This window comes from Myotis brandtii, unplaced genomic scaffold (genome assembly GCF_000412655.1).
Source record: "Myotis brandtii unplaced genomic scaffold, ASM41265v1 scaffold34, whole genome shotgun sequence".
Lineage (NCBI taxonomy): Eukaryota > Metazoa > Chordata > Mammalia > Chiroptera > Vespertilionidae > Myotis > Myotis brandtii.
In genome coordinates, this window is record NW_005363098.1 from 3,024,459 (window position 1) to 3,051,752 (window position 27,294).

Below are 27,294 nucleotides of genomic sequence, written 5' to 3' on the forward strand. Positions count from 1 at the left end.
GGGGGGGACACAGGAATGGATGAGCCTTGGTCTGGGCTTTAAAAAATGTAGGAGTTAATTTGGATGCCAATGTGACATACATTGTTATAAAATGAATAATAATGATTACAGGGATTAAGTCAAGGGAAAGGACTACTATGAATAGGAAAGGCCTGGGAAATGGAGGCAGTGAGATTTTGCTAGCATGACTGAGAGAAAAGAAGGTCTTGATGTCCGAAAGGTCAAGGACACTGTAGAGAAGGGGTATTGGAAACAAATGCTCAGCTTTGACTTTTTTGATGGTAGAAAAGAGTGAGGAAGTCGGGGCAAGGAAGAGGTGTGGGACTAAGTGTGAGGTAAGGAATGAGACCTCCAGTTGATAGGAACAAATGCTATTTATTTATTGTTTTGGAGTTGCATATGTGAGTTGTTCAGGCTGGGGGTGGATGAAGAGCAGTTGCAGAGGATTGGGAAATGAGCTAAAATCTGACATAAACTCCTGTGACTCCTGGGGCTGTAGCCCCTGGGTTTCCCCAAGGCAACCCGGAAGGCCGGTAAGAAATGTGGCAGAGACAGAGCTGAGTGATAAGGTTTTATTTAGTGAAGTGTTCCATTAGCTGGCAAGTGCAGCACCTTTTTATCCAGGGTGTTTCTGTTTGTTAGTGTGCAGATTCAGCATAATTAACATTGGACAGGTTCTATTCTACTGCTTACTAATAGCTTCTTTTCCAGACCTTGAGTTTAAAAACACATTTTGGGGGGTGGGGGGAGGGTCTGCTTGCCCACCTACAACTTGCAGTGTGTCAGGGACAGCTAGTTATGTAACCAACCACCATCCAAGGCAGCCTGTGATTCAGGGGGGGTTTCCAGGGGAGAGTCCTTGAGTGGCCCAGCATTTCCAAACTGTTCTCTGGGTCTAGGGATCTCACGACATCCCAGGTTTGTTCCATAGTGGCCATTCAGGAATAGTTGTATTCCTAACAGCGACCCTGGAGAATCCAGGCTGTAGGAAGTAGTCTCTGGCCAGTACTTCCTCTCACCTGAGAAGCCATCTTGCATCGTAAGTTGCCAGAGCAGGGAATCTAAAACCCAGATCTGTCTGGATCATTCCTTTAGTTGGAATGATCTAACTTCAGTGGCCTCCCAGCTACAGGCTGGGATGGCACATAGGGTTCATTATGTCCTGGCCGCATTCATTCCTCATCTCTTATTGAGTTTCCAGAAATACAAAATTATTTGGAGTTCTTAGTCACTGCCCTCCTGGGCTGTGGCATTGTGCTATTTTATGCCTCTCTGCCTTAGGCACTTCCTCTTCTTTCTGCCTGGAATATCCCTCCCCTGGTTACATGCCTCTCCTGCAGGCCTCATGTGGGACATCATTTCCTCCAGGAAACCTTTCCGCCCTCTCGTATGCTCTCACTCTGCTCCAGCAGCACCTTCAGTGTTCTCTCATCGTTAGACCAACCACCTTTCACTAACATGACATGCACAGAGTCTTCTTCCCAACCTCGTGATCAGAGACCATTTGTTCACCTACGTCTTCAGTGCCAAGAATATGTTGGCATATTGTGGATTTCAACTTGCTGAACTGAAACACAGGAAACAGAAAATACAACTTTTAGAAGAGAGAGGTGACTTAGAAAACAACTTTGAACATACACTAATATTCAAACACTTTATAATTTGCTACCAGTAAGATCTTTGGACTTGCATTTAATGATCAGTGATCTGGCAGAGTGTGTTGTATTGTGTTAGGTGTGTGTGTGTGTGTTTAATTTTTATAGTAGTCTATAAGACTAGTTTATAGTCTAGTAGACTGTTGCTTTTATCTTTTGCTTTTGCTTCTTTGCTTTTGAATGGAAGAGAGAGCAAGAAGTAAGCACTGGTCCATCAGATAAACTATTGAACTGTACTGCCATATGAATCCCGCCCCCCCCCACACACACTAGTTATTCTTAATGGCACAGTTGTAGTTTGTGAAGCTTCATGGCACATGCTGTACTCATTCTCTATCTCCTTTTAAGCACTGAATCAAGATTAGTTATATACTTAAAGGTGTCTGCTCTCAGAGCCAGGAGAACAGGGGTGGTAGGTTATTAAAAAAATCAGTTATGAATGCACATTTCTTTGTGATTCTAGTTAGTCAATAGCCCAAAGCATTTCCTTACCACTCTTAGTCTGCAAAAATAAGCTGTTATACAATTTTTTTAAGATAAGAAAATTTCAGAGCTAAAATAGAGTAATGCTGACTGATGAAGAAAAGCTAGTCTGTTTAGCAGCCTTTTTCTTCTAAGGAGATGGTGGGGATAGGAAACACTGTGTTATCTAGATTAGTTAATTAAGTCAAATGTCTCCCCACAATGCTGTAATGAAAAATAGGTAATATGTTTTAAGTATAGTGTCTGTGTAGAGCTCCAAGTAGCCTGGCTCTACTGAGAACGTGTAGAGCACTTGTCCGTGCATTGGAGATGTGCATTTCCACCTGTTCCCTGACACTCATTCTCTTGCTCTGCTCATCTTCATTCCTTTGGTATGTGCCTTGTCATAGAATCATGACGGAGAGAAATTAAGTAAAGACTTCGAGAGATGAAAAGTTGGGCAGTATTAGAGAACTCTGATTAATCTTCATGTCTTAGTAACATTTAAAAAAATTGTTAACAAACATCTGACCAGTACTTCCTCTCACCTGAGATATTTGTTAACATTTAAAAAATTTGTATATTTCTTCTCAGCTTTTCAAGTAGCTCTAAATTTTGAAGTAGAAAGTACAGCAGAACAAAAGCTATGCTTCTTTAGAGCAACGGTCGCCAACCTTTCAGACCTCACGGACCACCAGTGGTCCGCGGACCACCGGTTGGCCACCGCGGGCTGCTTTAGAGAGTCAAGGCATCCCTTTGTGCTTCTGTTAGCCTCTCAAGTGGTTACACATGTTGAAATGTCAGCAACTCTCCCATGGTGTGCTTGGCGATGTCTGTTTTTTGCTGTGGTTGAAATTACAGTGTTCTCTGGAGTATTATTACATAGATCACTACTCTTAAGTCCTTTCCCTAATACCTAAATTTTAAAAAAAGACATAGCTAACTTAGCATTAGTTTATGATGTTTTATTGACTGATGTCCCTACCATGTTTCTGCATTGCAGTAATTACTGGACTGTCTTTGGTCCCAAGGTGGGATGGCATGTACATGTAGCTCCTGTGTGAACCCGGTTTACACCAGATTTAAACAAGTCTCTGGAGTTCAGGACCGGAGCTGAGTTAACCAACTTGTGCAAGAATACATGTTATTATTTTATGTTATCTTAATACAAAAAGAAATGACTTAGTAAAGGTCTCCCACAGGAATAGGTGTGCAAGGAATACCCCAGACTGAAAGACCAGGTGTTAAGTCATGAACAAGGACTGGATGGAAGCTAACTTTCGTTGTATTTATTTGGTACATTAAGTGGAATTTGCTTAAGATTGCTAAATCCTGCCTTTCTTCTGTGTGATGGAAAATGTTGCTTAGTAACTTGGTTTTTTTCCATGCTGCCACTTTTAAGCATTCCAGAGGATTTGGAAGTATGGGTTGTACTCATGTGACTTTCTTAAAATAACTAGGCTCCAACTAAAGTAGCATAAATAATCATCTATTGATTCATGCATATGTGTGTGTGTGTGTGTGTGTGTGTGTGTGTGTGTGTGTGTATACACATATATATTATATAGAACAATGTTAAGATGGAGTCAAAGCTAATCTCCTGAGAGGGAAACATTTGTGTTTATTGTAAAGAATAATCATTTGTTATCTTGAGGTGTGATTATGTGATTTATGTAGATCTTTTGATTCTGAAAGCATTTGAATTTTCTGTTTAGAATTTGTGAATATTTGAAATCCGGGCCCATTTTCAATGACTGATAGGGCGCATCATTACAGCTAAGGATAGGAGTAGCTAATATTCCTTTATGAAAGAAATATGCTATTTGTTCATCTTATTTAGCCCCAATAATCCTAATATATAAGATTCAGTGGTTCTCAAGCTTCCTAATGCCGCGACCCTTTAATACAGTTCCTCATGTTGTGGTGACCCCCAACCATAAAATTATTTTTGTTGCTACTTCGTAACTGTAATTTTGCTACTGTTATGAATCGTAATGTAAATATCTGATATGCTATATGTGTTTTCTGATGGTTGTGACCCACAGGTTGAGAACCGCTAGATGATAATTTGTATATCAGTGTTAACACTGTTGATTTTTTTTTATTTGTTTCTTTTTAGAGTTGTGATAACTTACATGTGGATCTATATATGATCTGGGCTCATAATTCGCACACATACATACCAGCTTGTATTTATTAAAGCTTGTAAATCAACACATGTCTGGCTGTGCTCAGCAAAACATTTGCAGTATAATTTCTGATCTCAGCTGGTTTACCCACTTAATGACCATGGACTTTATCAGGGGTTGATTCGTTTCTTAAATGATATTTGCAGCCTAATGAAGTGAACTTGTTTAGTAAAAGAAATATTTGCCATGTGTATTTTGCTTGCTTCTGCTCTGTTCTCTACTTGGATCCCTCCAGCCCCCCAATTGAATCCCTAAGACTGAGAGTATCCATAGTTGAGAAGAAACTGGGGCTGGGAAATCTGGGGCACGGTTGAGAGTATAAGAGAGAGAATATAATCAGAGAATGGGCAAGGCCTGGGGACACTGCTGGGGGCAGTGTGGGATCATGGATCCTAGACCTGGAAGGTCAGAGTTGATACATAGGTGAACATAGGCAGCAAGCAAAAATTGGGGACACGGGAAAATTGGAGTTTGGTGGGTACAAAGGAAAATATAAGGAGACATCCAGATCACATCAGGAACCAGTCTGCAGAAATTGGAAGAGCTATGACACCACCTGGGCAGCAAACTTGGAACAGGAGAACTGAAGTTCTTTGGCATTTCAGTGCAAGTTGTGCTCTAGCCAAGAGCTTATAAGGCATTCCCTGTTTGGACAGGAACCAGGCCCAGAGTGTGGGCCCCCAGAGCCCACTTATAAAAGCAGGTCATGGGTGTGTCTGCCTGGAAGGGGAAGGGAGGAGGCCTGGGAGGGTCCTGGCACCTACGGAGAGAGGTTAAGGACTTGTGGCAGCACAGGCAGAATCAGCACTTTGCTGGGCATTGTGTACTCCATGACTCACTGGCCTCGGTTGTAACACACCCATCTTCCAGGCAGTAAACCACCCCTGGGCTGGGAATGAATAAAGGGCTCTTGATGGTTCTGCTCCATTCCAGATGATCAACAAGCCTTATATCTCCATAGGTGTTTATAGCTCTGTTCTCATGTTTCTCTGCCCATTAACCCAGAAGGCAGTGGGAGCTACAATATAAAGATGCTCTGACTTAAAAGCTGCTAAATAGTCTGCATTTTATATAAAAATCTCAGTTCTCTTTTTTAGATTTTTCATAGAAAAAAAATTGTTTGCAAAGAAATACATTGGAATAAACAATATTCACGAGAAAAATGTAACTTATGATTATATATTTTTTGTGTGTATTGTGTACATTTAGATATGTAATATCTATATGCATGCATGTAAGTATAAATACATATGCATAAATATATATTGCTCAGGAATTTCTGAGGATGAGGAGATTTCCAATTATTAATTGTTTTTAACTCAGTGTTTTGTTCCTTTCAAAAAATACATTAGTACAAAATTACTTTGTCTACTTTATTTTTACTTATATTATGAAATTAGACCAATTTATAAGAAAGAACTTATGAACTTGACTATCTCATTTATATCTTTTCAGACTCACTTCTAATCATACATCTCCTTGTCAAATATTTCGTTTTTAACTTAAATTATTTTATACATACACTTGCAGGTAATTATATGATTAGTGTTTTAATAGCTTTATTGTATGGTGAGGTAACATTTTGATTATAATTCTCTTCTTTTTGACCGTTTGGGTAAATAATATTTTTATTTTTCATTAAAAATATCACCAGTGTGAACATTTATTAACCAATTATTTTTGGGTTGTTTCCTTTAGGCATTTCTCTCAAAGTGAGATTAACAAGTCAAAGGGGAGAAACAATTTTAGTAGTTTTTGTACATATTGGCAGATTGTTTTCCAAAGGGATTGAGCTAATTTGCTATGCCACTATCGATGTATAATGTCCCAATTTTAGATAGTTAAGGCAGTCTGAGCACACATGAGAAGTATAATTACATTTCTACCCCAAAGCCTGGCTGTATAGATAGCTCTCATACATAAACTTGATATGTGGACTTTGAAATTATAGAAGTGATAAGGCAGGGCAGCTAATTTGTTCTTCAGAATGTGGAGCCTTAAAGTTAGGGCTTTGGAGCTGGAGACTATTCTGTGTTGACGTGGAGCCCCCTTTTGGACAAGTGTGGTACTGTGATCTCTGTCACGGAGGCCAGAGCAAAGGGAAAGGGGGACGGGTCCCAGCATTTCTGCCAGTGAGGTTATCAGGCCTTTGAGGAATTCTGGGCAGCTTCTTTGATGTTAGGAAGGGTGGGGGCACTCTGGAGTCTGCATAGAGTGAAGGAGGGCATGTCCAGTGTGCACGCTGGGTCACCAGTCATTGAGCCACGTACCTCCTGGGTAGCTGCTAACCAAAGGTCTTTCTTATTGAAAATGTCAGCTCAGGAGTGCTGGGGTGATTTCTTCCTTTGTAACAGAATTGTTAATTTTATAATAGAAGTGGATAGAGATGACAGACTCTGTAGAATTCTGTTCATTCTGTAAGGATATAACTTGCCTGGTCTGTAAAGGTTCCTTTGCCCTGTTTCTGACAGGGGAAAACTTAGAACTTCCCCTGAGAACTAAACTTCTGTCATCGCTCTCATGCATGCTGACACAGCATCGTACCATTGCCAGCTTCTCCAGTGACTTGCAAACATTCCGTAACCTAAATGCAGAACATGTAACTGCATGTTACAGAACTGGGCCAGGAGGGTGCTGCATGCAGTTCAGACAGGAAAAACGGAAGGAAAATGAAGCCATCAGTGTTTGGTTGCTTAAAAATTATCATGTGGATACATTTTAAGGAAATGAATGAATATTACCATAAAAGTCATAAAGTTACATGGGAGTTGAGATTAAAAACATTGTTTTAGTTTCCAGGTCCCAAAGTAGAAGTCAGTATGGATGGGCAGAGAGGGGCAGGGAGCACCCACAGGCTAGCCGTGGCAAGGGAGAGAAGCACCATGACCCGATTAGGGATTTACTCATTTTTTTTACTGTCAATTGACTTTTTCTTTTTGGTGGTCAAAGATATATAATGAAGTTTGCCATCTTAATTAACCATTTTTGTTGTTGTTAATCCTCACCCGAGGATATTTTTTCCAATGATTTTTAGAGAGAGTGGGAAAAAAGGGGAAGAGAGAGAGAGCGAGAGAAATATTGAGGTGAGAGAAACACATCAATTGGTTGTCTCCTGCACACACCCCAACCAGGGCTGGGGATTGAACTTGCAACTCAGGTATGTGCCCTTGACTGGGAATTGAACCCATGACCCTTCGGTGCACAGGCTGGTGCTCTACCCACTGAGGAACACCTGTCAGGTCCATCTTAACCATTTTTAAGCATATAATTCAACTAGGGGCCCGGTGCACAAAAATTTGTGCACTCGGGGGGGGGGGGGAAGGGGGGGTCCCTCAGCCCGGCCTGTGCCCTCTCGCAGTCTGGGACCCCTCGGGAGATAACGACCTGCTGGCTTAGGCCTGCTCCCGGGTGGCAGAGGGCAGGCCCAATCCCTAGGTGCAGCCCCTGGTCAGGCTCAGAGCAGGACCGATTGGGGAGTTGGGGCGCCGCCCCCTGTCATGCACAGAGCAGGGCGGATCGGGAGGTTGCGATGCCACCCTCAGTCACGCTCAGGGTAGGGCCGATTGGGGGGTTGGGCCGCCGCCCCCTGTCACGCTCAAGGCAGGGTCGATGGGGAGGTTGCGGCGCCACCCCCTGTCACGCACAGAGCAGGGCCCATCAGGGGGGTTGGGGCTCCGTACCCTGTCACGCACAGAGCAGGGCCAATCAGGGGGTTGGGGCGCTGCCCCCTGTCACTCACAGAGCAGGGCCGATCAGGGGGTTAGGGCTGGCCAGCCTGGATGAGGGGATGATGGCTGTTTGCAGCTGGTCACACCCCCTTCAGGGTGGGGGTCCCCACTGGGGTGCCTGGCCAGCCTGGATGAGGGGATGATGGCTGTTTGCAGCTGGTCACACCCCCTTCAGGGTGGGGGTCCCCACTGGGGTGCCTGGCCAGCCTGGATGAGGGGATGATGGCTGTTTGCAGCTGGTCACACCCCCTTCAGGGTGGGGGTCCCCACTGGGGTGCCTGGCCAGCCTGGATGAGGGGATGATGGCTGTTTGCAGCTGGTCACACCCCCTTCAGGGTGGGGGTCCCCACTGGGGTGCCTGGCCAGCCTGGATGAGGGGATGATGGCTGTTTGCAGCTGGTCACACCCCCTTCAGGGTGGGGGTCCCCACTGGGGTGCCTGGCCAGCCTGGATGAGGGGATGATGGCTGTTTGCAGCTGGTCACACACCCTTCAGGGTGGGGGTCCCCACTGGGGTGCCTGGCCAGCCTGGATGAGGGGATGATGGCTGTTTGCAGCTGGTCACACACCCTTCAGGGTGGGGGTCCCCACTGTGGTGCCTGGCCAGTCTGGGTGAGGGGCTGAGGGCTGCTTTCAGGCTGGCGGTTGTTGACTGAAGCTCCCAACCGCTCCTTTTTTTTCTTTTTTTTTTTTTTTATTCTGGGCCAGCTTTAGCTCTGGCTCTAGCTCTGAGGCTTCCGCTGCTGGTTCTATAATCGAAACAATGTATAACTTTAGCTCTGAGATCCCGGCAGGCTGAAAGTGTTACAAAGTTTCAAACTGCCAGCTCAGAGGCTGGCAGCAGCAGGCGGGGAACGTTGGCTTTCTCCTTCAATGAAGGAAGCAAGCCTCATGTTCGCTTTAAGCTGCCTGGCTGCCGGCCGCCATCTTGGCTGTCAGTTAATTTACATATCTCCCTGATTAGCCAATGGGAAGGGTAGCGGTCGTACGCCAATTACCATGTTTCTCTTTTATTAGTGTAGATGGCATCAACTACATTCACAATGTTATGCAACCATCACCACTATTTCCAATACTTTTTCATTACTCCAAACAGAAATGCTGTACGTTAGGGATTTATTTTATAATTGGTTATCTCAGAACTTTTTCTGGCTTCAAGAAATGCAGACATATGCCATATGTTAGAGCTGATTCTGCTAGGTATATGTCTTTTGTTAACCAGTTTCCTCTCATCCTTCCTAATGTTGCTTGCTTGGCTGAAAAGGGTGCTCGTCCAAGTAGAGGAGGGGAGGATAATGTTCTCTCAAGGGCCTATGAGGATCTGTGTTCCTCTGTTGAAATCCTCAAATCAATGCTATGTATAGGAGAACACAGGTAGTCTTGCTTATTTAATGTATTTGAAGATTAAAAAGCAATATTTTTGACAAGTTAGAAAAAATTTAAGAACTTGTCATCACTTTGAACACAAAAATGGTTTATATTTTTCATATTTCTTTTTGGTCTTTTTTTTTTTCATGTTTTTGACATGGTTGATAATGATGGACCTAACGATATAAAGTAACTGATTTTTTCATCTAAAATATCATTTACAAGTTTTTATTTTGCTCAATCGTCTTCATAACAAGAGGCCCAGATATGCATGTGGCTTAATTTGCATAACCATACTACCTTCTTTAACAGTTAGGTTGCCCAAAATGATAACTATTATAAATGAATATCTGCAAACATCTTCCTTCTGTAGTTTAACTTCTTCGTCTTATTCTCATGAGAGAGAGAGAGAGACCAACACAGTGCTCACCTATTTTTTGTGGGCCATGGCTCCCATATCTTCCGTGAAGATTTGGCACAATCGGTGCCCTGTTTTTGTCATTATGGTGGACATCAGTCGGTTGACAAATGTTTGGTTTGGTTACAGGTTGTGAAGATCTTAGAGAAGCACGACCCCTTGAAGAACACCCAGGCAAAATACGGGTCCATCCCTCCAGACGAGGCCAGTGCAGTGCAGAATTATGTAGAACACATGCTCTTCTTGCTGATTGAAGAACAAGCCAAGGACGCTGCCATGGGGCCGATTCTGGAATTCGTGGTCTCTGAGAACATAATGGAGAAACTCTTCCTTTGGAGCTTGAGGCGGGAGTTTACTGATGACACCAAAGTCGAGCAGCTGAAGATGTACGAGATGCTGGTCACCCAGTCGCACCAGCCTCTGCTGCACCACAAGCCCATCCTGAAGCCCCTGATGATGCTGCTGAGCTCTTGTTCGGGAACAGCCACCCCCGCTGTGGAGGGGAAGCTGGTTGTCCTGCTCAACCAGCTCTGTTCCATCCTTGCCAAAGATCCGTCCATCCTGGAACTCTTCTTCCACACGAGTGAGGACCAAGGGGCAGCCAACTTCCTCATCTTCTCCCTTCTAATTCCCTTCATTCACCGAGAGGGGACTGTGGGCCAGCAGGCCCGGGACGCTTTGCTTTTCATCATGTCTCTCTCTGCCGAGAACAGCATGGTGGCCCATCACATCGTGGAGAACACCTACTTTTGTCCTGTAAGTCCCACTCCCCTCATTGCCATGCTTTTCACCCAGTCCTCTCTCCTCTCTTATGCTGGTGATAAATACTTTATTAGTCCTTTTCAGCAAGTTGTACTTGGCACCTTCTTTGGAAAGATATTTACAGGATATCTTTGGGAGGGGCCAGGGCAATCCTAAATGGAGATGCTGTTGGTTGAGCAGTGTCAGCTCAAAATACGGAACCTATGTGTGTAACCGTGTCTTGGTTCACTTCTGTTGGGTTAGAAACTATTTTAGTTTTCTCTAAGAGCATGGCCTGAGCGATTGGTAAGACCTGCTCTTTTTGTATTTTTAGCTTCTCTGGTTTATTGTGCACCAACGGATCATGGCATGTGGTGAGACCCCTCACAGCTGGTCTCACAAATTAATTTGTTTCTCAGCAAGATAATGACCATAATTGTGGATACAAAGCACTGACTTTATTTTTTTAAAAATAAGTACCTATTTGCTGTTGGAGGTAGCTAGAAAGACTCTATTTTGTATCGTTTCTTAATCACTGGTATGGTGAGAAGTAACGTGTAAGGTCGCTTGCAGATGGTGGAGTAGCCCAGGTCCAGTCCCAGTTCCAGAAAATAATGGGAGCTGTCCGGGACTCGAGGTGCCTCAGGGCTCTGGTCATTATTTTGGCATTAGTGTTGGCTTTGGAAGGAAGATTCAGAGGACAGATTTATATCTTCTTCTGGTCTGTCAGTTATGTTGGGCAACAGCTATTTTTATTTTCCCAACTCAGTGAACATTTCTGGTTTATTTCCATTGTCTGTTCTTTTTACCAGTTGCATCGTTGTATTTCTTTATAAACTATAGTGCCTTAAATATGCCTGATTCTGCTGGAAGACTGCTAAGACCATTAGTAATTTTTTTTTGGAGCAGGCCAGGCAAGGTGACATAAGTAGATTAGATTCATTGTTAATTAACACTATATGGGTAGTTCTTGAACAGGTGTGAGGGCACTTAGAGGGCATTTAGAAATGTAGGTGGGGTGTGTTTGGTTGTGATAGGGGCATGTGGTGGCTGGGGAGGAATTTAGTGTGAGGGGGCCAGGGATGCTGTATACAGCAGTTTGTGGAATGGTCTTGCCCAGTAAAGAACTGACCTGCTTGAAATGCTAGTAGCCACCCTAGTGAGTAACATAATGTATTTTGCTTTGAGGTCCAAAAGCAGTAATTTTCTTTATACTACTAAATTCCTATTTCTACTAATAAACCAGGGTCACCTCATATCTGGTGAATATTTATTTCAGGCCAACAGATAAGTAAAATTTTTTGAAAAATAGAATTGCAGTTAAAAAATTGAGGATAGGAAGTATCTCTTCCCTTCTGGGTTCTGACCAATGGAATAAGAGATTGTACAAAGATTGATAGTCACATGGGAAGTGAAGAACTGATTCGTTCATCTGTGCCAACATACTAAGTTTCTCTTTCTTTGAGCTGTTTGAAAAAATGTTTATCTTCTACAACAACATTGCTCACATCCAGCTTCTCCTTTTTATTCTCATTCCTACCATCCTTGTGTTTAGACCCTAATGTGTCTCCCTACTTTCTTAGCATCTACCAAATTCACCATCTTACATTGTCAGATTATACTCCTAAGAGAATTTTGATTTTGCTGTTTTATTGCTTACATTTCTTCAAGAGCACTCCAAACTGGATATAGCAATTGTGGCAAACAGAATAATGCTCCCCCCTCTCACTTCAAAGCTGTCTACATCCTAATTCTTGAACCTGTGCACATGGCTAGTAAGAGATACAGTCAGAATTTGAACCTGGTTAGTTTGACTAAAGGACCCATGTGTTTAATCACTACCCTGTACTTAAGTAATAAATATCAAGACTTATATTTTTGTACCACCCATAATTATAAAGCACCAACCATAAAGAAAAGACTGGAATTAAGAACAGAAAAAACACAGACTGGGAGAAGATATTTGCAACACACATAAATACAAGTAATTGGTACCCATAATATACAAAAATATTTGTAGTGCTACAAATTAATGAGAAAACATTAGAAAAATGGGCAAAGGATGTGAATGAACAATTCCCAGATGACACCCAAAGCCCATAAACATATGAAAATATGTGTATCTTTCCTAGCATTGGAAATGCAAATCAGTTCACAAAGAGACATCAGATACTGCTTATCTGAGTGGTGAACTGTCGGACATCTGGTAACACCAAGTGTTGTCAAGGGTGTGAAAAAACAGGAACTCTTGAGAATGTAAATTGGGGCAATAAATCAGGAGAGCAATATGGCAATATTTAATACAATTGAATATTTGTGTGCCATGTGACCCTGCATCTTCTAGATATCCCCTTAGGGAAGTTTGGCACATGTTTGCAAGGATACATGCACAAAGATATTCAATAGAATACTGATTTGAGGAAGAGAAAAATAGAAATATATTAAAGGAAAGATAAATAGACTGTTTTGTTCTAATAAGGGATGGGGAACCTATTTCTCTGCCAATGGCCATTTGGATATTTATAAAATCATTCGCAGGCCATACAAAATTAGCAACTGAAAAATTAGCCTGCAGCCCAGCTGGTGTGGCTCAGAGGTTGAGCATTGACTTATGGACCAGGAGGTCATGGTTCGATTCCCGGTCGGGGCACATGCCTGGGTTGTGGTCTTGATCCCTAGTTGGGGATGTGCAGGAGGAAGCTGATCAGTGATTCTCTCTCATCATTAGTGTATCTCTCTCTCCCTCTCCTTTCCTCTTTGAAATCAATAAAAATATATTTTAAAAATTAGCCTGCTATATTTGGTCAAACATTGAATTGTTCAGGGTCAGATCAAATGATTTCGTAGGCCTTATACTGCACAGGCCGGACATTCTGCACCCCTGTTCTACATAATGGATTACTATACAGAATTCAAAATGAATGAATTGCATGTATAGTGTACATGTAACTATATACGTGTGAATACCTACAAGTCTAAAAACATGCTAAGTAAAAATACAAGTAGCAAAAGGTTACATATAGTATGTTAGTGAATTTACAAAGTTTTAAGTCATAAGGTATGCTGTTTTTTGGGTACATGTGAATACAGTAAAAGTACAAAAACAAGTACTGGAATATGTTCTCACTTCAAGACTGTGGTTGCTTTTGGGGGTGAAGGAAGGAGAAGGGAGGGTAATGGGGTTGGAGTAGGGTTTAGCTCTATTTGTTAGATTTTATTTTTTGATAAAAATAAAGAGTGCCCTGAAGAAATGATGTGCAAACATTAAAATCTGTGAAATTTTGGGATGGTTTCTATCCTGTTATGTTATATATGTTTGTAACATTTCATACTTAAACATTTAAATTTATTAGGACTAGAATAGAGCATATTTTTAATGTTTAGATTTTCACTTATGTTGTAAGCAGATTTTACTGAGTAATTGTTGCTTTTATAAAAATGTGTTTTCAAACACTGTCGAGTTCATTAAAGTTGGAGGAAAAACAACGTCTACAGCTGACATTATTTTCTAGAATGGAACACAGAGCTGCTGTGTTGTGTTAAGTTGCCTCTCAGGATGGATCCCATAATCTCATTTGTCCCCAGTTTTCTATAATTACATCTGACAACATAATTTTTAAAAAAGGGGGCCTCTGTATGTTGAATATAAAAGCATCCTCTATTAACCACCCGGCTAAGGACCACAATTGACAAAAGGCTTTCTCTAATTAGTATGATTGTCAAAGTGTGTTAGCATCAGGTGTGGGGAAGAGTAATGACTCTTTCAGGAAACTAGACCACTGTTGGAAACTCCTGCTGTTGTCATTGATAGGAAGAGCTTGCTGGTTCCGCCACCGCTCATCTCACGATGTGCTTTTCCAAGAAAAGAAGGAGGATGAGAATACCCTAGGGAACAATTTAGAGCCAACAAATGATTGGGAACTCTATGACCCTGTCTTCTTTTGATTTTTTTTAAACAAATATTAATGATTAAGCCCTTGTCACGTGTTACTGATTGGCAAAAGTAGAAAGCAGCCTATACATAAATTCGGAAAGGCAAATTGAAATTTTGCAACCTTTAGGTACACAGCCGCAAGTAGAACATTATTTATCCCATATCTAAAATTTATGAGGCTTTTTATGTTGGCAAGGTGTATCAAATGGTCCCTACCAGGTGTTCTGCTGCTAGCTTCAGACTAAAGCCATCTGCTAAAAATCTTTTTGTTTTTGCTAAAATTAACTGGGTAGTGTTGAATGTTTTGCGTTAAAGATGGACCTTCCCTGGCTTGTTTTGTGCTCTGGGCACATCACCTTTCCTCCCTCCAGTGGGAACATTGGTATGTATCCACCATGATGGTCACCTTTTCACATGCGTTATTTTCTTTAATTCCCACAGCAACTCAGTAAAGAAACTGAACCCTAGAGGACTTAATCACTGCCTGTAAATGGCAGAGGCAGGTTCAACAGCTGCATTAGTCTGATACTAAAATCCATGGTCTCAACCACTACCATGCTTTCAGGGAAGTGGTGCTGTTTAAATGATCCGTTATTATCCTTATAGTTTTATATGGCGATTATTTCCTTTTAAGGAGACTCTTGAAAGAAAATAAATTAAAAATATTGGGTTAATACTTAATGTGTTAGGAACAAATATGTCTTATAATTACTTTTGTGTGGCCAGGATCAATGCAAGGCTAAAATAGTGGATGGGTATTTTATTTTTAATTAGCTGTTGAATATCTATATATTTTTAAATTAAGTTAAAAATGAAATTTAAAAGTAAATGGATAGCGCCATTAAACTCTTGGAAAAATTATCTACAAACCTGTTGCCTCTTCTTTTCCCTTGTCCTGTTCCCACAGCACCCTCTGGTTCCCTTTGTGGAGCAATCGTCTTTCTTGCATTTATTAGTTTATCACCTTTCTTCTCCATCTCTCCTGGGCTGGCTTGTTCACTTCTTTCTCTAGCACCTGGGCCACAGTCAGTGTTTTAGAAATATATGTGGATTGGGTGAATGGATCTGAACTCTGAGCAGTCTTAGAAAGGAGGATCTAAGTATTTAGCAGTAAAGATTTGGAATCTTGTTCTTAAGACTGTGTAATACTAGTTCTGGCTTGTGCGGCTCAGTTGGTTGAGCATCATCCTGTGCACCAAGAGGTCACCAGTTTGATTCCCAGTCAGGGCACATGCCTTGTGTTGTGGGTTCAAACCCAGTAGGGGTGTGCAGGAGGCAGCTGATCTATGTTTCTCCCTCATCGATGTTTCTCTCTCTCTCTCCCTCTCCCTTACTTTCTCTCTAAAAAATCAATAAAAACCTATTTAAAAGAAAGATGTGATACTCTTTATTCTGCAGAATATTTTCTTCCATGTTTCTTTGCCTGAAGAACGTAGCAGAGATGTTCGCTAGCCCCACGTATAGTGGCAAGAACGCGGTAGTTCTCTGTTCCAATCGCCACACTCCACTGTCTCTATAGACAGGCTTCTGTTCCCATCTTAGCCATGCCTTTTCCAAGAATATGCTTTAAAAAAGTGAATATTAGGTATGTGTTATTTTTAATTACTGTCACTGATGTATGTAATTTGAAGATTAATGTTGCTGTAATTATATTGATATACTAAATAGTTATTCCCAGCTTTTTAGTCAGACAAATTAAGCCTGTCTTTATGAATTCATTTTCAAAGCCTCAAAGTGGTTAAGGAATCGGGCGTATGCAGAATTAAAGCCTTTGTTCTGTGGTTAATTTAGCATGAGTTAGCAAATGTAATTGATTTTTAAAATGTGGCATCAAGGTTAGATTTCCCTTCAAGGAGAACTTTTGGTCTCTGTTCTCTCTTGGTAGAAGATTCTAATTTATTACTACAGACAACTCACTCGGGTCACATTTACAACGGGAGTTAAAGTGATTGGTTTGGGTGTGTAGATAAGGAGTTAAGTACTTTAAATAGGGGACAGTCTCCTTTGGGAACCCAGATGCTTTGATGATGAAAAAGAGATAAATGCATTATCTTGTTTACTGTTGTATTTCCTGTACTTACCCTAGTACCTGGCCGGAAGGTGCTTAGTAATTCTTTTTTAATGAACGAGTGAATGAATGGGTGAAAAAAGGTCACTAGGAAAAAGGACAGAGAAACAGACATAATCTTTTGATTTCTCAAATATTGAAATGGTTCGCTTCTTTCTCTCACTGCCCTTCCTACTCCACTGTGGGCTCCCACTCCATGTGACCCCCAACCCCTCCTTCCCGAGGCATCATCTGGTTTCTCTGCGCTAAGACCTCCAGGTTCTCATTTCTCAGGCCAGGCCTGTACTCTATTGTCCAACTGGGTGTGTTTCTCACGGGAAGCACTGTTGGCCTCTGCTGCTCCATATACCTGCCTGCACAAGTCATCCACACCCCAGTGAGGACTGGACTGGACAGGCGACACCAGGTGAGACGGAGCAGACAGCCGTACACTAATAAATGCAAGACCGACAGGTGCTACACCAAGGAATACAGAGGATGCTGTGGGAACAGGACAAGGGAGAAGGAGGGGCAACAATGAGGTTATAGATCATTTTTCCAGGTTCAACATACCTGGACCCCCACCACCTCCTCTGACTTTCTGATGTCAGGCACTATGGGTTACTTTATCATATCTCATCTGCCTAAACCTCCCTTCCCTCTCCCTCTGGTCTGTATGGCTTGAGGTACCATGTACATATGGATGGTTCCAGATCACCATCTCTAGCCCAGATCCTTCTCTAAGCATCAAGTCCATACAGCTGGACTTGTGTAAGTAGAGGGAGAGATATAAATATGGATGAGAGAGAAACATTGTGTGGCAAGAACGAGGTAGTTCTCTGTTCCAATTGCAACACTGCACTGTCTCTATAGACAGGCTTCTGTTCCCATCTTAGCCATGCCTTTTCCAAGAATATGCTTTAAAAAAGTGAATATTAGGTATGTGTTATTTTTAACACATACTGGGCTCTCTAGTGGATGTCCCTCGAGCTCTTTATCTTGGCCTACAGAACCCTGCAGGGTCTGACTCCTGCTTACCTTGCCGGCTCTTTCCACCTCTAATTCTACATTCCAGTAGCACTGCACTGCTCTTCGTTCCTGGAACATGCCATTTTTCCTTCTTCCTTTGAGCTTTTGTACACACTCTGCTTAGAACATTCTTCTGTTCAACACTCTTTTTTGGCCATCTACTGTTTAGCAGCTTGGGCGTCACTTCTTCTGAGACCATTCCCTGCTCCCCAACCCAAAGTCTGGATTAAGGGCCTTTTGTATATCCACAGCACCATGCATTTTCTATCATGTATTCTGAACATTTATTACACTATTATAATTGCTGATTCATCTCTTATTAGACTCTGAGATCAATGAAAACTTCGCTGTTTCTTTTCTGGGCCTAAGTTAGGATTGAACGTTTTCTTGAATGTTTCTAGCCCATCTAAGTCCCTCATAACCTCAGGGATTAGAGGAACGCCTTTTATAGGTAACTTCTTGCTTCTGTTCCATGCTATTCCTTTGCCTGATCAGGATCTCTGAGGTGCTGTTTGGTGATCGTCACTTCCCAGCTGTGACAGCCATAGTTTCCCTCAGATTATGCTGCACAAGATAAAATCAACAGGCTCACAGCACAAGTGGGTTCCTTGCCCACATTTCTGTCTCTGTTAAAGACATCATCATTTTCTTAATGACCAAGCTGGATAATTTAATAGTTTGGAGTTCTCACTCATCCTCACTTACTAAGCACAAACTCTGTCCTTTTAGGAACATAGCATTGAGGGAGGAAGTAAACCCCATGAGCTTTGGATCAATACTGGATCGACAGATGTCATGGTTAGCTCACCCTCACACCCACCTCACACATGAATCTCAAATTTATTTCCTCCTCTCTTTTCCGACTGCCGATACTTCAGCTTAGCCCCACTGTAGCTCTGTTTGAACTATTGTCATCATGTCTAGCTGACCCATGGCCCCCAGTTCTTTCTTCTTGCTATCACTTGTGAAGATCAGATTAAAGTGCTTTTCAAACTGTAAATAGGCACGTGTCAGTCATGACCTTGAACATGTTTGCAGGACTCTTTCTCTAAAGCAGCGGTTCTCAACCTGTGGGTCGAGACCATCGGAAAACACATATAGCATATCAGATATTTACATTATGATTCATAACAGTAGCAAAATTACAGTTATGAAGTAGCAATGAAAATAATTTTATGGTTGGGGGTCACCACAACATGAGGAACTGTATTAAAGGGTCGCGGCATTAGGAAGGTTGAGAACCACTGCAGCCACTCATGGTTCTTACCTGTGAGATCTTCTGACCTGGGCTGCCATAATCTAGGGCAGTGGTCGGCAAACTGCGGCTCGCGAGCCACATGCGGCTCTTTGGCCCCTTGAGTGTGGCTCTTCATAAGCCCTAATTAAGTTAATAACAATGTACCTACCTATATAGTTTAAGTTTAAAAATTTTGGCTCTCAAAAGAAATTTCAATCGTTGTACTGTTGATATTTGGCTCTGTTGACTAATGAGTTTGCTGACCACTGGTAGGGCTTCCTCCCAGAGACTGGGTTTGTGCCTTCTCTGAATTTGCATGCAGCGTATGGTACTGTAATGCTTGTTGATGAGTTTGCCCCTCTCCTCAACAGCTTGGGGGCAGGAATCATGTTTTCTTCATCTTTGCCTCTCCCTCACTCCCCCTACCCTTAGACCAGCATGTGCCTGGTACAGAAGAGACAGGCAACCTGTATCTACCGTGTATGAATTAACCAAATACCCTGGTTGCTGCTGTTCCCTCTACAGGAGTTGTCCTTCCCTGCTAATCTTCACCTGTCGAATCCTTCCTAGCTAGCAAAATACCCTCTCATACTTTAATACCTTGCTACATCAAGTGCAGTCTTTGGACCAGCAGCATTGGCCTCCCCAGGGAGCTGTTAGTTGCAGGTTCAAACTTTGGAAAAGAGCCCGGCCGGTGTGGCTCAGTGATTGAGTATCGACCCATGAACTAGGTTGCTGGTTTGATTCCTGGTCAGGGCATATGCCTGGGTTGCGGGCTCAGTGACCATTAGGGAGCATGCAGGAGGCAGCCAGTCAATGCTTCTCTCTCATCCATATTTCTATCTCTCCCTCTCCCTTCCTCTCTCTCTCAAAACCAATAAAAACATATTTTTAAAAATCTTTGGAAAAGAGCTGATTACATTTTTATTTCTGAACACAGGTGCTTGCAACTGGGCTCAGTGGTCTCTACTCTTCCCTGCCTACAAAGCTAGAAGAGAAAGGCGAGGAGTGGCACTGCCTTCTGAAAGATGACTGGCTCCTACTCCCCTCTCTCGTCCAGTTCATGAACTCCCTGGAGTTTTGCAACGCCGTCATACAGGTACTGAGTGCAATGCAGGGACCCTTTGTTAGGATCCATTCAGAGTATAAGCATGGTAAAGGAGTAGTATATAAATAGTCCTTTTTTAATTTTAATGTTTATGGAATATTGATGTTTTACTCAAAGCGTACTAAGTGTTCTTGAATGAGTAAAAACGTTAGTTTATGGGTTTCTGGGAAGTTTTAATTGAGAAAAAGTAAGTAGATATTCTTTTCTTCCTTATAAAAAATGCTAATTATGTTTTGATTATTCACTTACCCATCAAAAATAAGTTCAATGCCTGACTCATTAAATAGATATTTTTAGGCTTCTAAGTACTCCAAATTATACCACTTTTATTTCAAGGTCTTTTGGGGAGTCTACAAAGGAAAACACTTTGTTGTGCTTAATGATGCATACTACATAAAGAATATTGTTATCCCAATTGAATTTAGAAGAACTTAAGCATCTTCTTAGCAACACAAATTACATTTGCTTTGAAATTGGCCTGCTTTGGGGGGGAAAATGCCACTGAACTCTACTATATTTGGCTTCTTGATTAGATTTTTATTTTCAGATTTTTTGTTACTGTTTTGAATAAAAATTAGATTTTATAAACATTTAAGGATGTAGTAGGTTTTCATCAAAAATGTTTTATTTCTGTATAGCATAAGCATCACCTCAATATTGGATTTATTAAGAAATCAAATTTTCTTTATGGTGATTGTGAGGTGAAAAATGTTAGTTATAATCTGTTTATCTACCAAATAAAGAAATAGCTTCTGGAAAGAAATGCAGTAAATCACTTTGGTTCCCATCTCATTTTTATTGCTAAGTCAAAGGAAGTTTTATTTATATATAAGATAAGTGGATTACATCTTAAGTTATTTTTTTCTTTAATATTACAGTCTATCAACATTTTCCTGCAGAAGTGTGTGGACATAAAAGAGATGGAACTGTTAGTTTCTCCCCAAATGTACACAGAGAGAGATTATTAGTAATTTAAAGATCTAACCTCACTTCCCTAGAAAATGCTTTTGATTTGATTTGATTTGATTGTATGTCTTTTTAAGAAAGAGAATTAAAGCTAACAGGCATGGTTAAGAACCGAGAAGTGATATATTTCATTCAATATTTTGAGGCTATATACCAGGGGTGGGCAAACTTTTTGACTCGAGGGCCACAATGGGTTCTTAAACTGGACCGGAGGGCCGGAACAAAAGCATGGATGGAGTGTTTGTGTGAACTAATATAAATTCAAAGTTAACATCATTACATAAAGTTTTTTAGTTTTATTCATTTCAAACGGGCCGTATCCGGCCCGCGGGCCGTAGTTTGCCCACGGCTGCTATATACTTTTAAGATTTTGTTTGTTTGTTTGGGGGTGCTATTGAAAAGATTACTTGTAAAAGAGGCTAACCAAAGAACTTGTATGCATATATGCATAACCCATGGACACAGACAATAGTTGCAGTGAAGGCCTGGGGAGGTGGGGGGCGGGTATGGGGTGGAGAGGTTAATGGAGGGTAAAGGGGGGACATCTGTAGTACTTTCAACAATAAAGATAAATTTAAAGATATTAGTGGGGGTTATCCATACAATATATATTTTATAAATCAAATATAGAAAGACTTGTGCCTCTGATAATGTTTTCTGCTTTTGAATAGGATCTAATTTTTATGAACAGAATTTCTAAATGCCTTCCTCCTTAATAAAATGAGTAGCAGAAAATGCACCTCTAAAATGAGAAATTCTTTTCTACCAGCAAATTAAATGTATTTAATTGTTCATTTTGACAGTTGTATTCTTTTTTTAAATGAGTCACAAATTGAGATGGGACATAGATGAAATTATGGGGTAAAATTATACTTTCTAGTTTGTGAATTTTATGATATGACTCTGTATACATCTTCAGTCTATTTTTTTCAAATAGAAACTTAAAACTATCAGATTTTCTCTCTCTTTCTCTCTCTCTCTCTTTTTTTTTTTTTTGAAAGTCCAAACTATTTATACTGGAATAAACCATCTGGAAAAATTCTATGGTGGTTTGAAGTCTGAATTATTCTTTAACCATGAAATAAATGGCCAAAATTTGGATTTCTATTTTGAATTCAGGATGTACACAGAAACGTTTGATTTTTAAGAAGACCTAAAAATTGAATTCTTTGTAATTTTTATCACTACTTATTTCTCTCTTAGGTGGCTCATCCTTTGATTCGTAACCAGCTTGTAAATTATATTTACAATGGGTTCTTGGTACCAGTCTTAGCTCCTGCTCTCCACAAGGTCAGTGACTGGCTGATGTAATATTTTATCTGTTTGTAGTACAACTAATGGAAACTGAGAAAGGCCAACATGGTGTAACTGACTTGATGGTGACTTCAGCCTTATTTCTCATACCATCTATATTCCTTAGCCATATCAAACAGGTCTTAACAATGGTGACAGCTTTAAGTCCGATGGGATCCATTTATTGTCATAGAATACGGCATTTTGAATGTCAAGTAAGATAGTCTAAACCAGGATTGGCAACTAGACTGACTCTTGTGCTTGCTGAGGTCATGGATGGTGGCTACTTGGAACTTCCTGTTAAGCTGTCCTGTAAGGCCACATCTGTCACAGGGGGAGCAAGGTTTACTATGGCTGTAAAGAGGGGTGTGGTAGCAAAAGTCCCATGGATTTGCCATATCTTAGGACATAATTTTTTATTATAAAAATCTTGAGACAGCAAAAAATTAAAGTGAAGCCAAGTTAAGGTCTCATCAAAGGTTGGCTGTCTCATTCACACCAGTCTGAATTCACTATGATGCTCTCATTTTGTGTAATAAGTCAGCTTACTCCATTGTGAACTGTCAGGAGATACCCATGGACCTAGAATTCTAATTTTAAGTTCTTGATTCACTAAGTAAAGAAACATATACAATATTTAGTTCAAGAGGATCTTTGTCAAGTTGTTGTAATTGCCAGCCTTGGTCAGGAGAGAAGCAGGAAGTACTTATCACATGCATTTAGATGGAATGCCCGTTTTTCTACACCTGGAAGTTCCATTTCCATGAGCTCTCATTTTATAGAATCCGAGATTACATTATTATGGCAACTTTGAAGCCTGGCTGTGTATACTGATGGGAGGAGCAGGTCTCCCCAGCACCCCCCAAATTTCCAAAGTATTTTATTTTGAGCAGATGCTACCTTCAAGGAAATTCCATACCACAGATACCATGGTTAGTATTACAGCTCCAGCAAGCCTTTCTGCATGCTCATCTCATGGAGCAGCCGGTCTTGGTGGAAGATGTTCATGTCTTGCCACTTAGTGCCTTTTGAGCACAGTGGCAATGTTTTCCAAACAGACAGGGTATTTGCTCTGAATAGGACTTGTGTGTTACTTCTAGGCTCAAGAGGGACTCTTGGGTACGGTTTGAATATAAAAGTATTGAGATTTCCAGTTTACTTTAGTGGTTTGTGGGCACAAAGGGCCCGCGTCTTTAAAATTAAAAATGCTTGTAAAATATGGAACATATCCTTGGAAAATACACCCCTTGTATTTGCTTCCAGGTTGTCTTTCTGTTAGTGTCTTGCTGTTCTGGGGTTGGGGGGGGGTGTCTTGAAGTGGAGGTCTCCAAGCCTCTGCATGAAGGAACCCAGCAGAGCTGGTGAAATCCTTGGCAGTAATGATCCCTGTACTCGCCCGCACATTTAGACTTAGTTCCACATTTATTCCCATCCTTTCCCCCATTGACCAGTTGACCTAAAATAATTTCTTATCATTGCCATAATAGCTGTAATTATAAAAATATTATTTGCTCAGTATATTTTATGGTATTATAATTAACCTACCTTAATGTTACAAATATTAATGTTAACTCTCTATCCCTAATTGAGGATGGCATCCACCTCAGAGAGCTGCCATGAGGCTCTGATGGGTCACAGTGCTCCCCTTCATAGCACTCACCACAAGTGGAATCGAATCATTAAATGTGCAATAACTTGCTGAATAGCCTGTGTCCACAATGGTGCACCTGCTTCTTGGGGTAGGGTTCACACTTGTTTTGTTCACGGGGGTATCTCCAGTGCCAAGCTCGGTCCCTTAGATTTAGAGGTTGAATAAACAGCACACAATGGAATGATGTTTGTCAGAGGGCCAAGCAGAGTGTTTGCACTTGGTACATCTCCCGAGAGTGGCTCATAGAGAATAATAATAGCACCTTACATATATTAACAAAGACTGTTCTCAGTAATTCCCATAATTAAATGAAAAATTTTAATCATGAAGTGATTTTAATACATGCTTATTGTGGAAAAATACAGTCAATACTGAGTATATAAAATGCAAAGTGAATGTTATCATATTAGATTTCCAATCCCTAATTAAGATTCCTTAACTTTTATCCATCTCGGACCATTTCTCCCAGGACTATTGAGCTACTAGAAAGAATATTTCCTCCTTAATTTATTTTTCATCCTGCTTGTCATCTTTTTATTTTGTTTGTGGTTAACAGCCTCTCCTCTGGCTCTTGGCTTCCGAAATGGTTGATAAAGAAAAGAGCCTTTTATGAATGTCAGGACAGGGGCCAAAAACAGATGAGGAAAAATGTCCAGAATTGGGTGTTTCTTGAGAAGTTCCTTGTGGGAACAGTCCCATGCTGTGTCCTCTCCTTTGATGTGGAAGAGATACTGGGCATCTCCAGTCTACTGCAGGGGTTCCTGTCTACGGTTTTCGCCTTCTGGGTCTCTTGCCCTGACAAAAGAGCCTTATTTAATGCCCTAAGTAAATTTCCCTGTGAACTATCTCAGCCCCCAGTTTATGCAAAACATTCTAGTTACCTGCCATCAGCATAGGCAGTTTGTAGAGGTGAATTTAGTCTCTCTCTCATAAGTAATATAAATAAATTCATACTTAAAAACATTACCACATCACAATCCATACTCACAAACAGTGTCTCCACAGCATCGCTCAACAAGAGCTGAAGTCATTACAGAGGGTTGTGGGTGGAAAAAGGAGGGGAGGGGGGATGTGGCAAGTGGAGATGGTCTCCACCTTTCCTCTTCCCACTCTATGTATAAGGTCACACCTCCAGTGCAGGCTGTCCTGCTCCATGCTTTCTTCATGCAGGTCTGTGGGGCTGCCAGTTGTTCTCCTGTGTTAGTATAGAGGTGAAGCTAGTTTCTTTACAGGGCTGCACAGTTTTCTGTAGTGTGGATATACAGGTCTGCAATCCTGTATTCACAACTCAAAAATGCAAACATCTCTGAAAACGGAATTTTTAAAATAATTGTCTTTGATGGCAAACCCATACCTAAACTGTCTCAAGGCTGTTTTTTTTTTTAAAATCTCACTTGAGTTAATATTTGTGTGTTATATGGAAGAAAAAAAATTAATGTATTTGATTGTAGAGTTCTGCTCCAGATCTGCTGGGTTACGTCAAATATGACGGTTGTAATCTTACTTTTCTAATATATGAAATTTTGAATTCCAAAATGCATGGTCTCCAGGGTTTTGGATAAGAGATTGGAAGCCTATATTTTGGACATTTAGGGAGGAATACATTTTTGGAGAAAGGTTAAATCACACTTTGTAAAAGTCACATTAAAGAAAATGATACCATGTCAATGTAGGTCATTTAGGAGTTGGATCTAACCATAGCCATAGACATCATGTAAAATTGTGACTTTAGATTAATGGAACAGCCCCCATCCAGCAAGAGCTAGCTCTGTCTCTGTATGTTTAATTGATCAAAGCTAAGTTTTCAAGGCTGAATATTCATCGACATAGTTGTATTAGTCTGCGTTCTCAGTGGAGTGGATGCCAAGATAGGTTCAATGTGCAAGGATTTTGCTAGGGGAAATGCTGGTGAGAGAGAAAATGGGGAGCAAGGTCGGGGAAGGCTGGGGGAGTTGTCAGGCTGCAATGCAAATCTGACCCCAAGTGCAGGGGAGGGTGTAAGATCGAATGGGAGTGTTGCAGGCTGCCGGGAGGAGGCCTGTGTTTCCCAGGGACAGGTCTGTCAAGCATCCCCACTGCACTGCCATCGGCTGTGAGGAGCCTGTGGGGGGTGTGGGAGGAGTTCAGTGTAGCCACGGGGCCCTCGGTCACTTATGCTCCCTGTAGTTAGAGGTCTAGGTGGTGGATTCCCATGGCCACTGCGTTTCCACATGGTTGATTTCCATGGTGTTCCTGGTTGTCGCTGTCAAAAAGATAGACATATATATTTGCTTAATTTACAGACCTCCTCTTTTTGTGTGTGAAACATTCCAGAGTTCAAATGCTCTCTCATGCATGTGGTCGTTTTGGTCAGGATTAGCTTGAGAAAAGAACTTACTATGTCAGTCACCATGATTATGCTTCAGTCACAAACAACACCAACTATTTATGTTTTTGTTCGCATGACATGTCCACCTTGGGGTGTGGAATGAGCAGCTTGTAGGTAGCTTTTTTCCATGATATCCTCAGCCAGGGCCCAGGTTGATAGATCTTCAACATCTGATATCTCTGGTCATAATGTCTGAGGGGAGACCATAGCGAATGGCCCGCTGGCTTTTGAAGCTCTTGTCTGGAAGTGACACACGTCGTTTCTGTTCTCATTTCATTCTCTGAAGCAAAGAAAATCACATCTGACCTCAGAGGGCAGTGCAGTTTCATTTTCTCAAAAAGAAAAGTCTAGAATGTGATCATCAGCCCTAATGACTTTTGTCAGATGGCACCCACTGGGTAGTGAGGAGAGTCTACAGGAGTATGATGTTTCAATGATCGATTGCTGTGTGATAAGCTGCCCCCAAACTTAAAGACTTAATCATTTATCATTAGTATAAGGTACAAGTCTCTGGTTCAGGAATTAGGGCAGGGCACAGTGGGGACAGCTCGTTTCTGTTCCATGATGTCTGGGGCCTGAATAGCTTGGAGCTGGATGGATCTCTGTCTCTCTGCCTCTTTCCCTCTTTCCACAGAGCCTCTCCCTGGGCCAGGTTGGGCTTTCTCACAGCATGGCAGCCTCAGGTAGTTGAATTTCTTATATGTGGGATGAGGGCTCCAAGAGACAGGAAATACAAGCAGCCAGTCTGGAAACTGAAACAGTGTTGCTTCTGTCATATTTTTTGTTCATAGTAGTCACAGAGCCCACCCATTTTCTAGGGGAGAGGACATAAACCTCCCACCTCCAGATGACAGGAATATCTAAGAATTTGTGCCTATGTTCTGGGTAGGTTTACCCTGGTTACCACCCCTACGATTGAATATGTTTGTTAAGAGGCAGAGAAGTATATAGAAAGAGCCACCTGATAAGAACCATGAACTTCTTTTTTTTAAAATATATTTTATTGATTTTTTTACAGAGAGGAAGGGAGAGGGATAGAGAGTTAGAAACATCGATGAGAGAGAAACATCGATCAGCTGCCTCCTGCACACTCCCTACTGG

At 41.4% G+C, this 27,294-nt stretch overlaps 1 protein-coding gene across 9 annotated transcripts in view; it reads left to right on the forward strand.

Moving 5' to 3' along the window:
- FAM160A1 (family with sequence similarity 160, member A1) overlaps window positions 1-27,294 on the forward strand; it is a 199,248-nt gene that overhangs the window by 120,137 nt on the left and 51,817 nt on the right. For all 9 annotated transcript variants that reach the window (XM_014543876.1, XM_014543874.1, XM_014543875.1 and 6 more), the window contains 3 exons: window positions 9,949-10,575; window positions 19,748-19,906; window positions 22,085-22,171. In XM_014543876.1, the coding sequence (XP_014399362.1) occupies window positions 9,949-10,575; window positions 19,748-19,906; window positions 22,085-22,171 (873 nt within the window). The remainder of the gene's footprint in view (window positions 1-9,948; window positions 10,576-19,747; window positions 19,907-22,084; window positions 22,172-27,294) is intronic.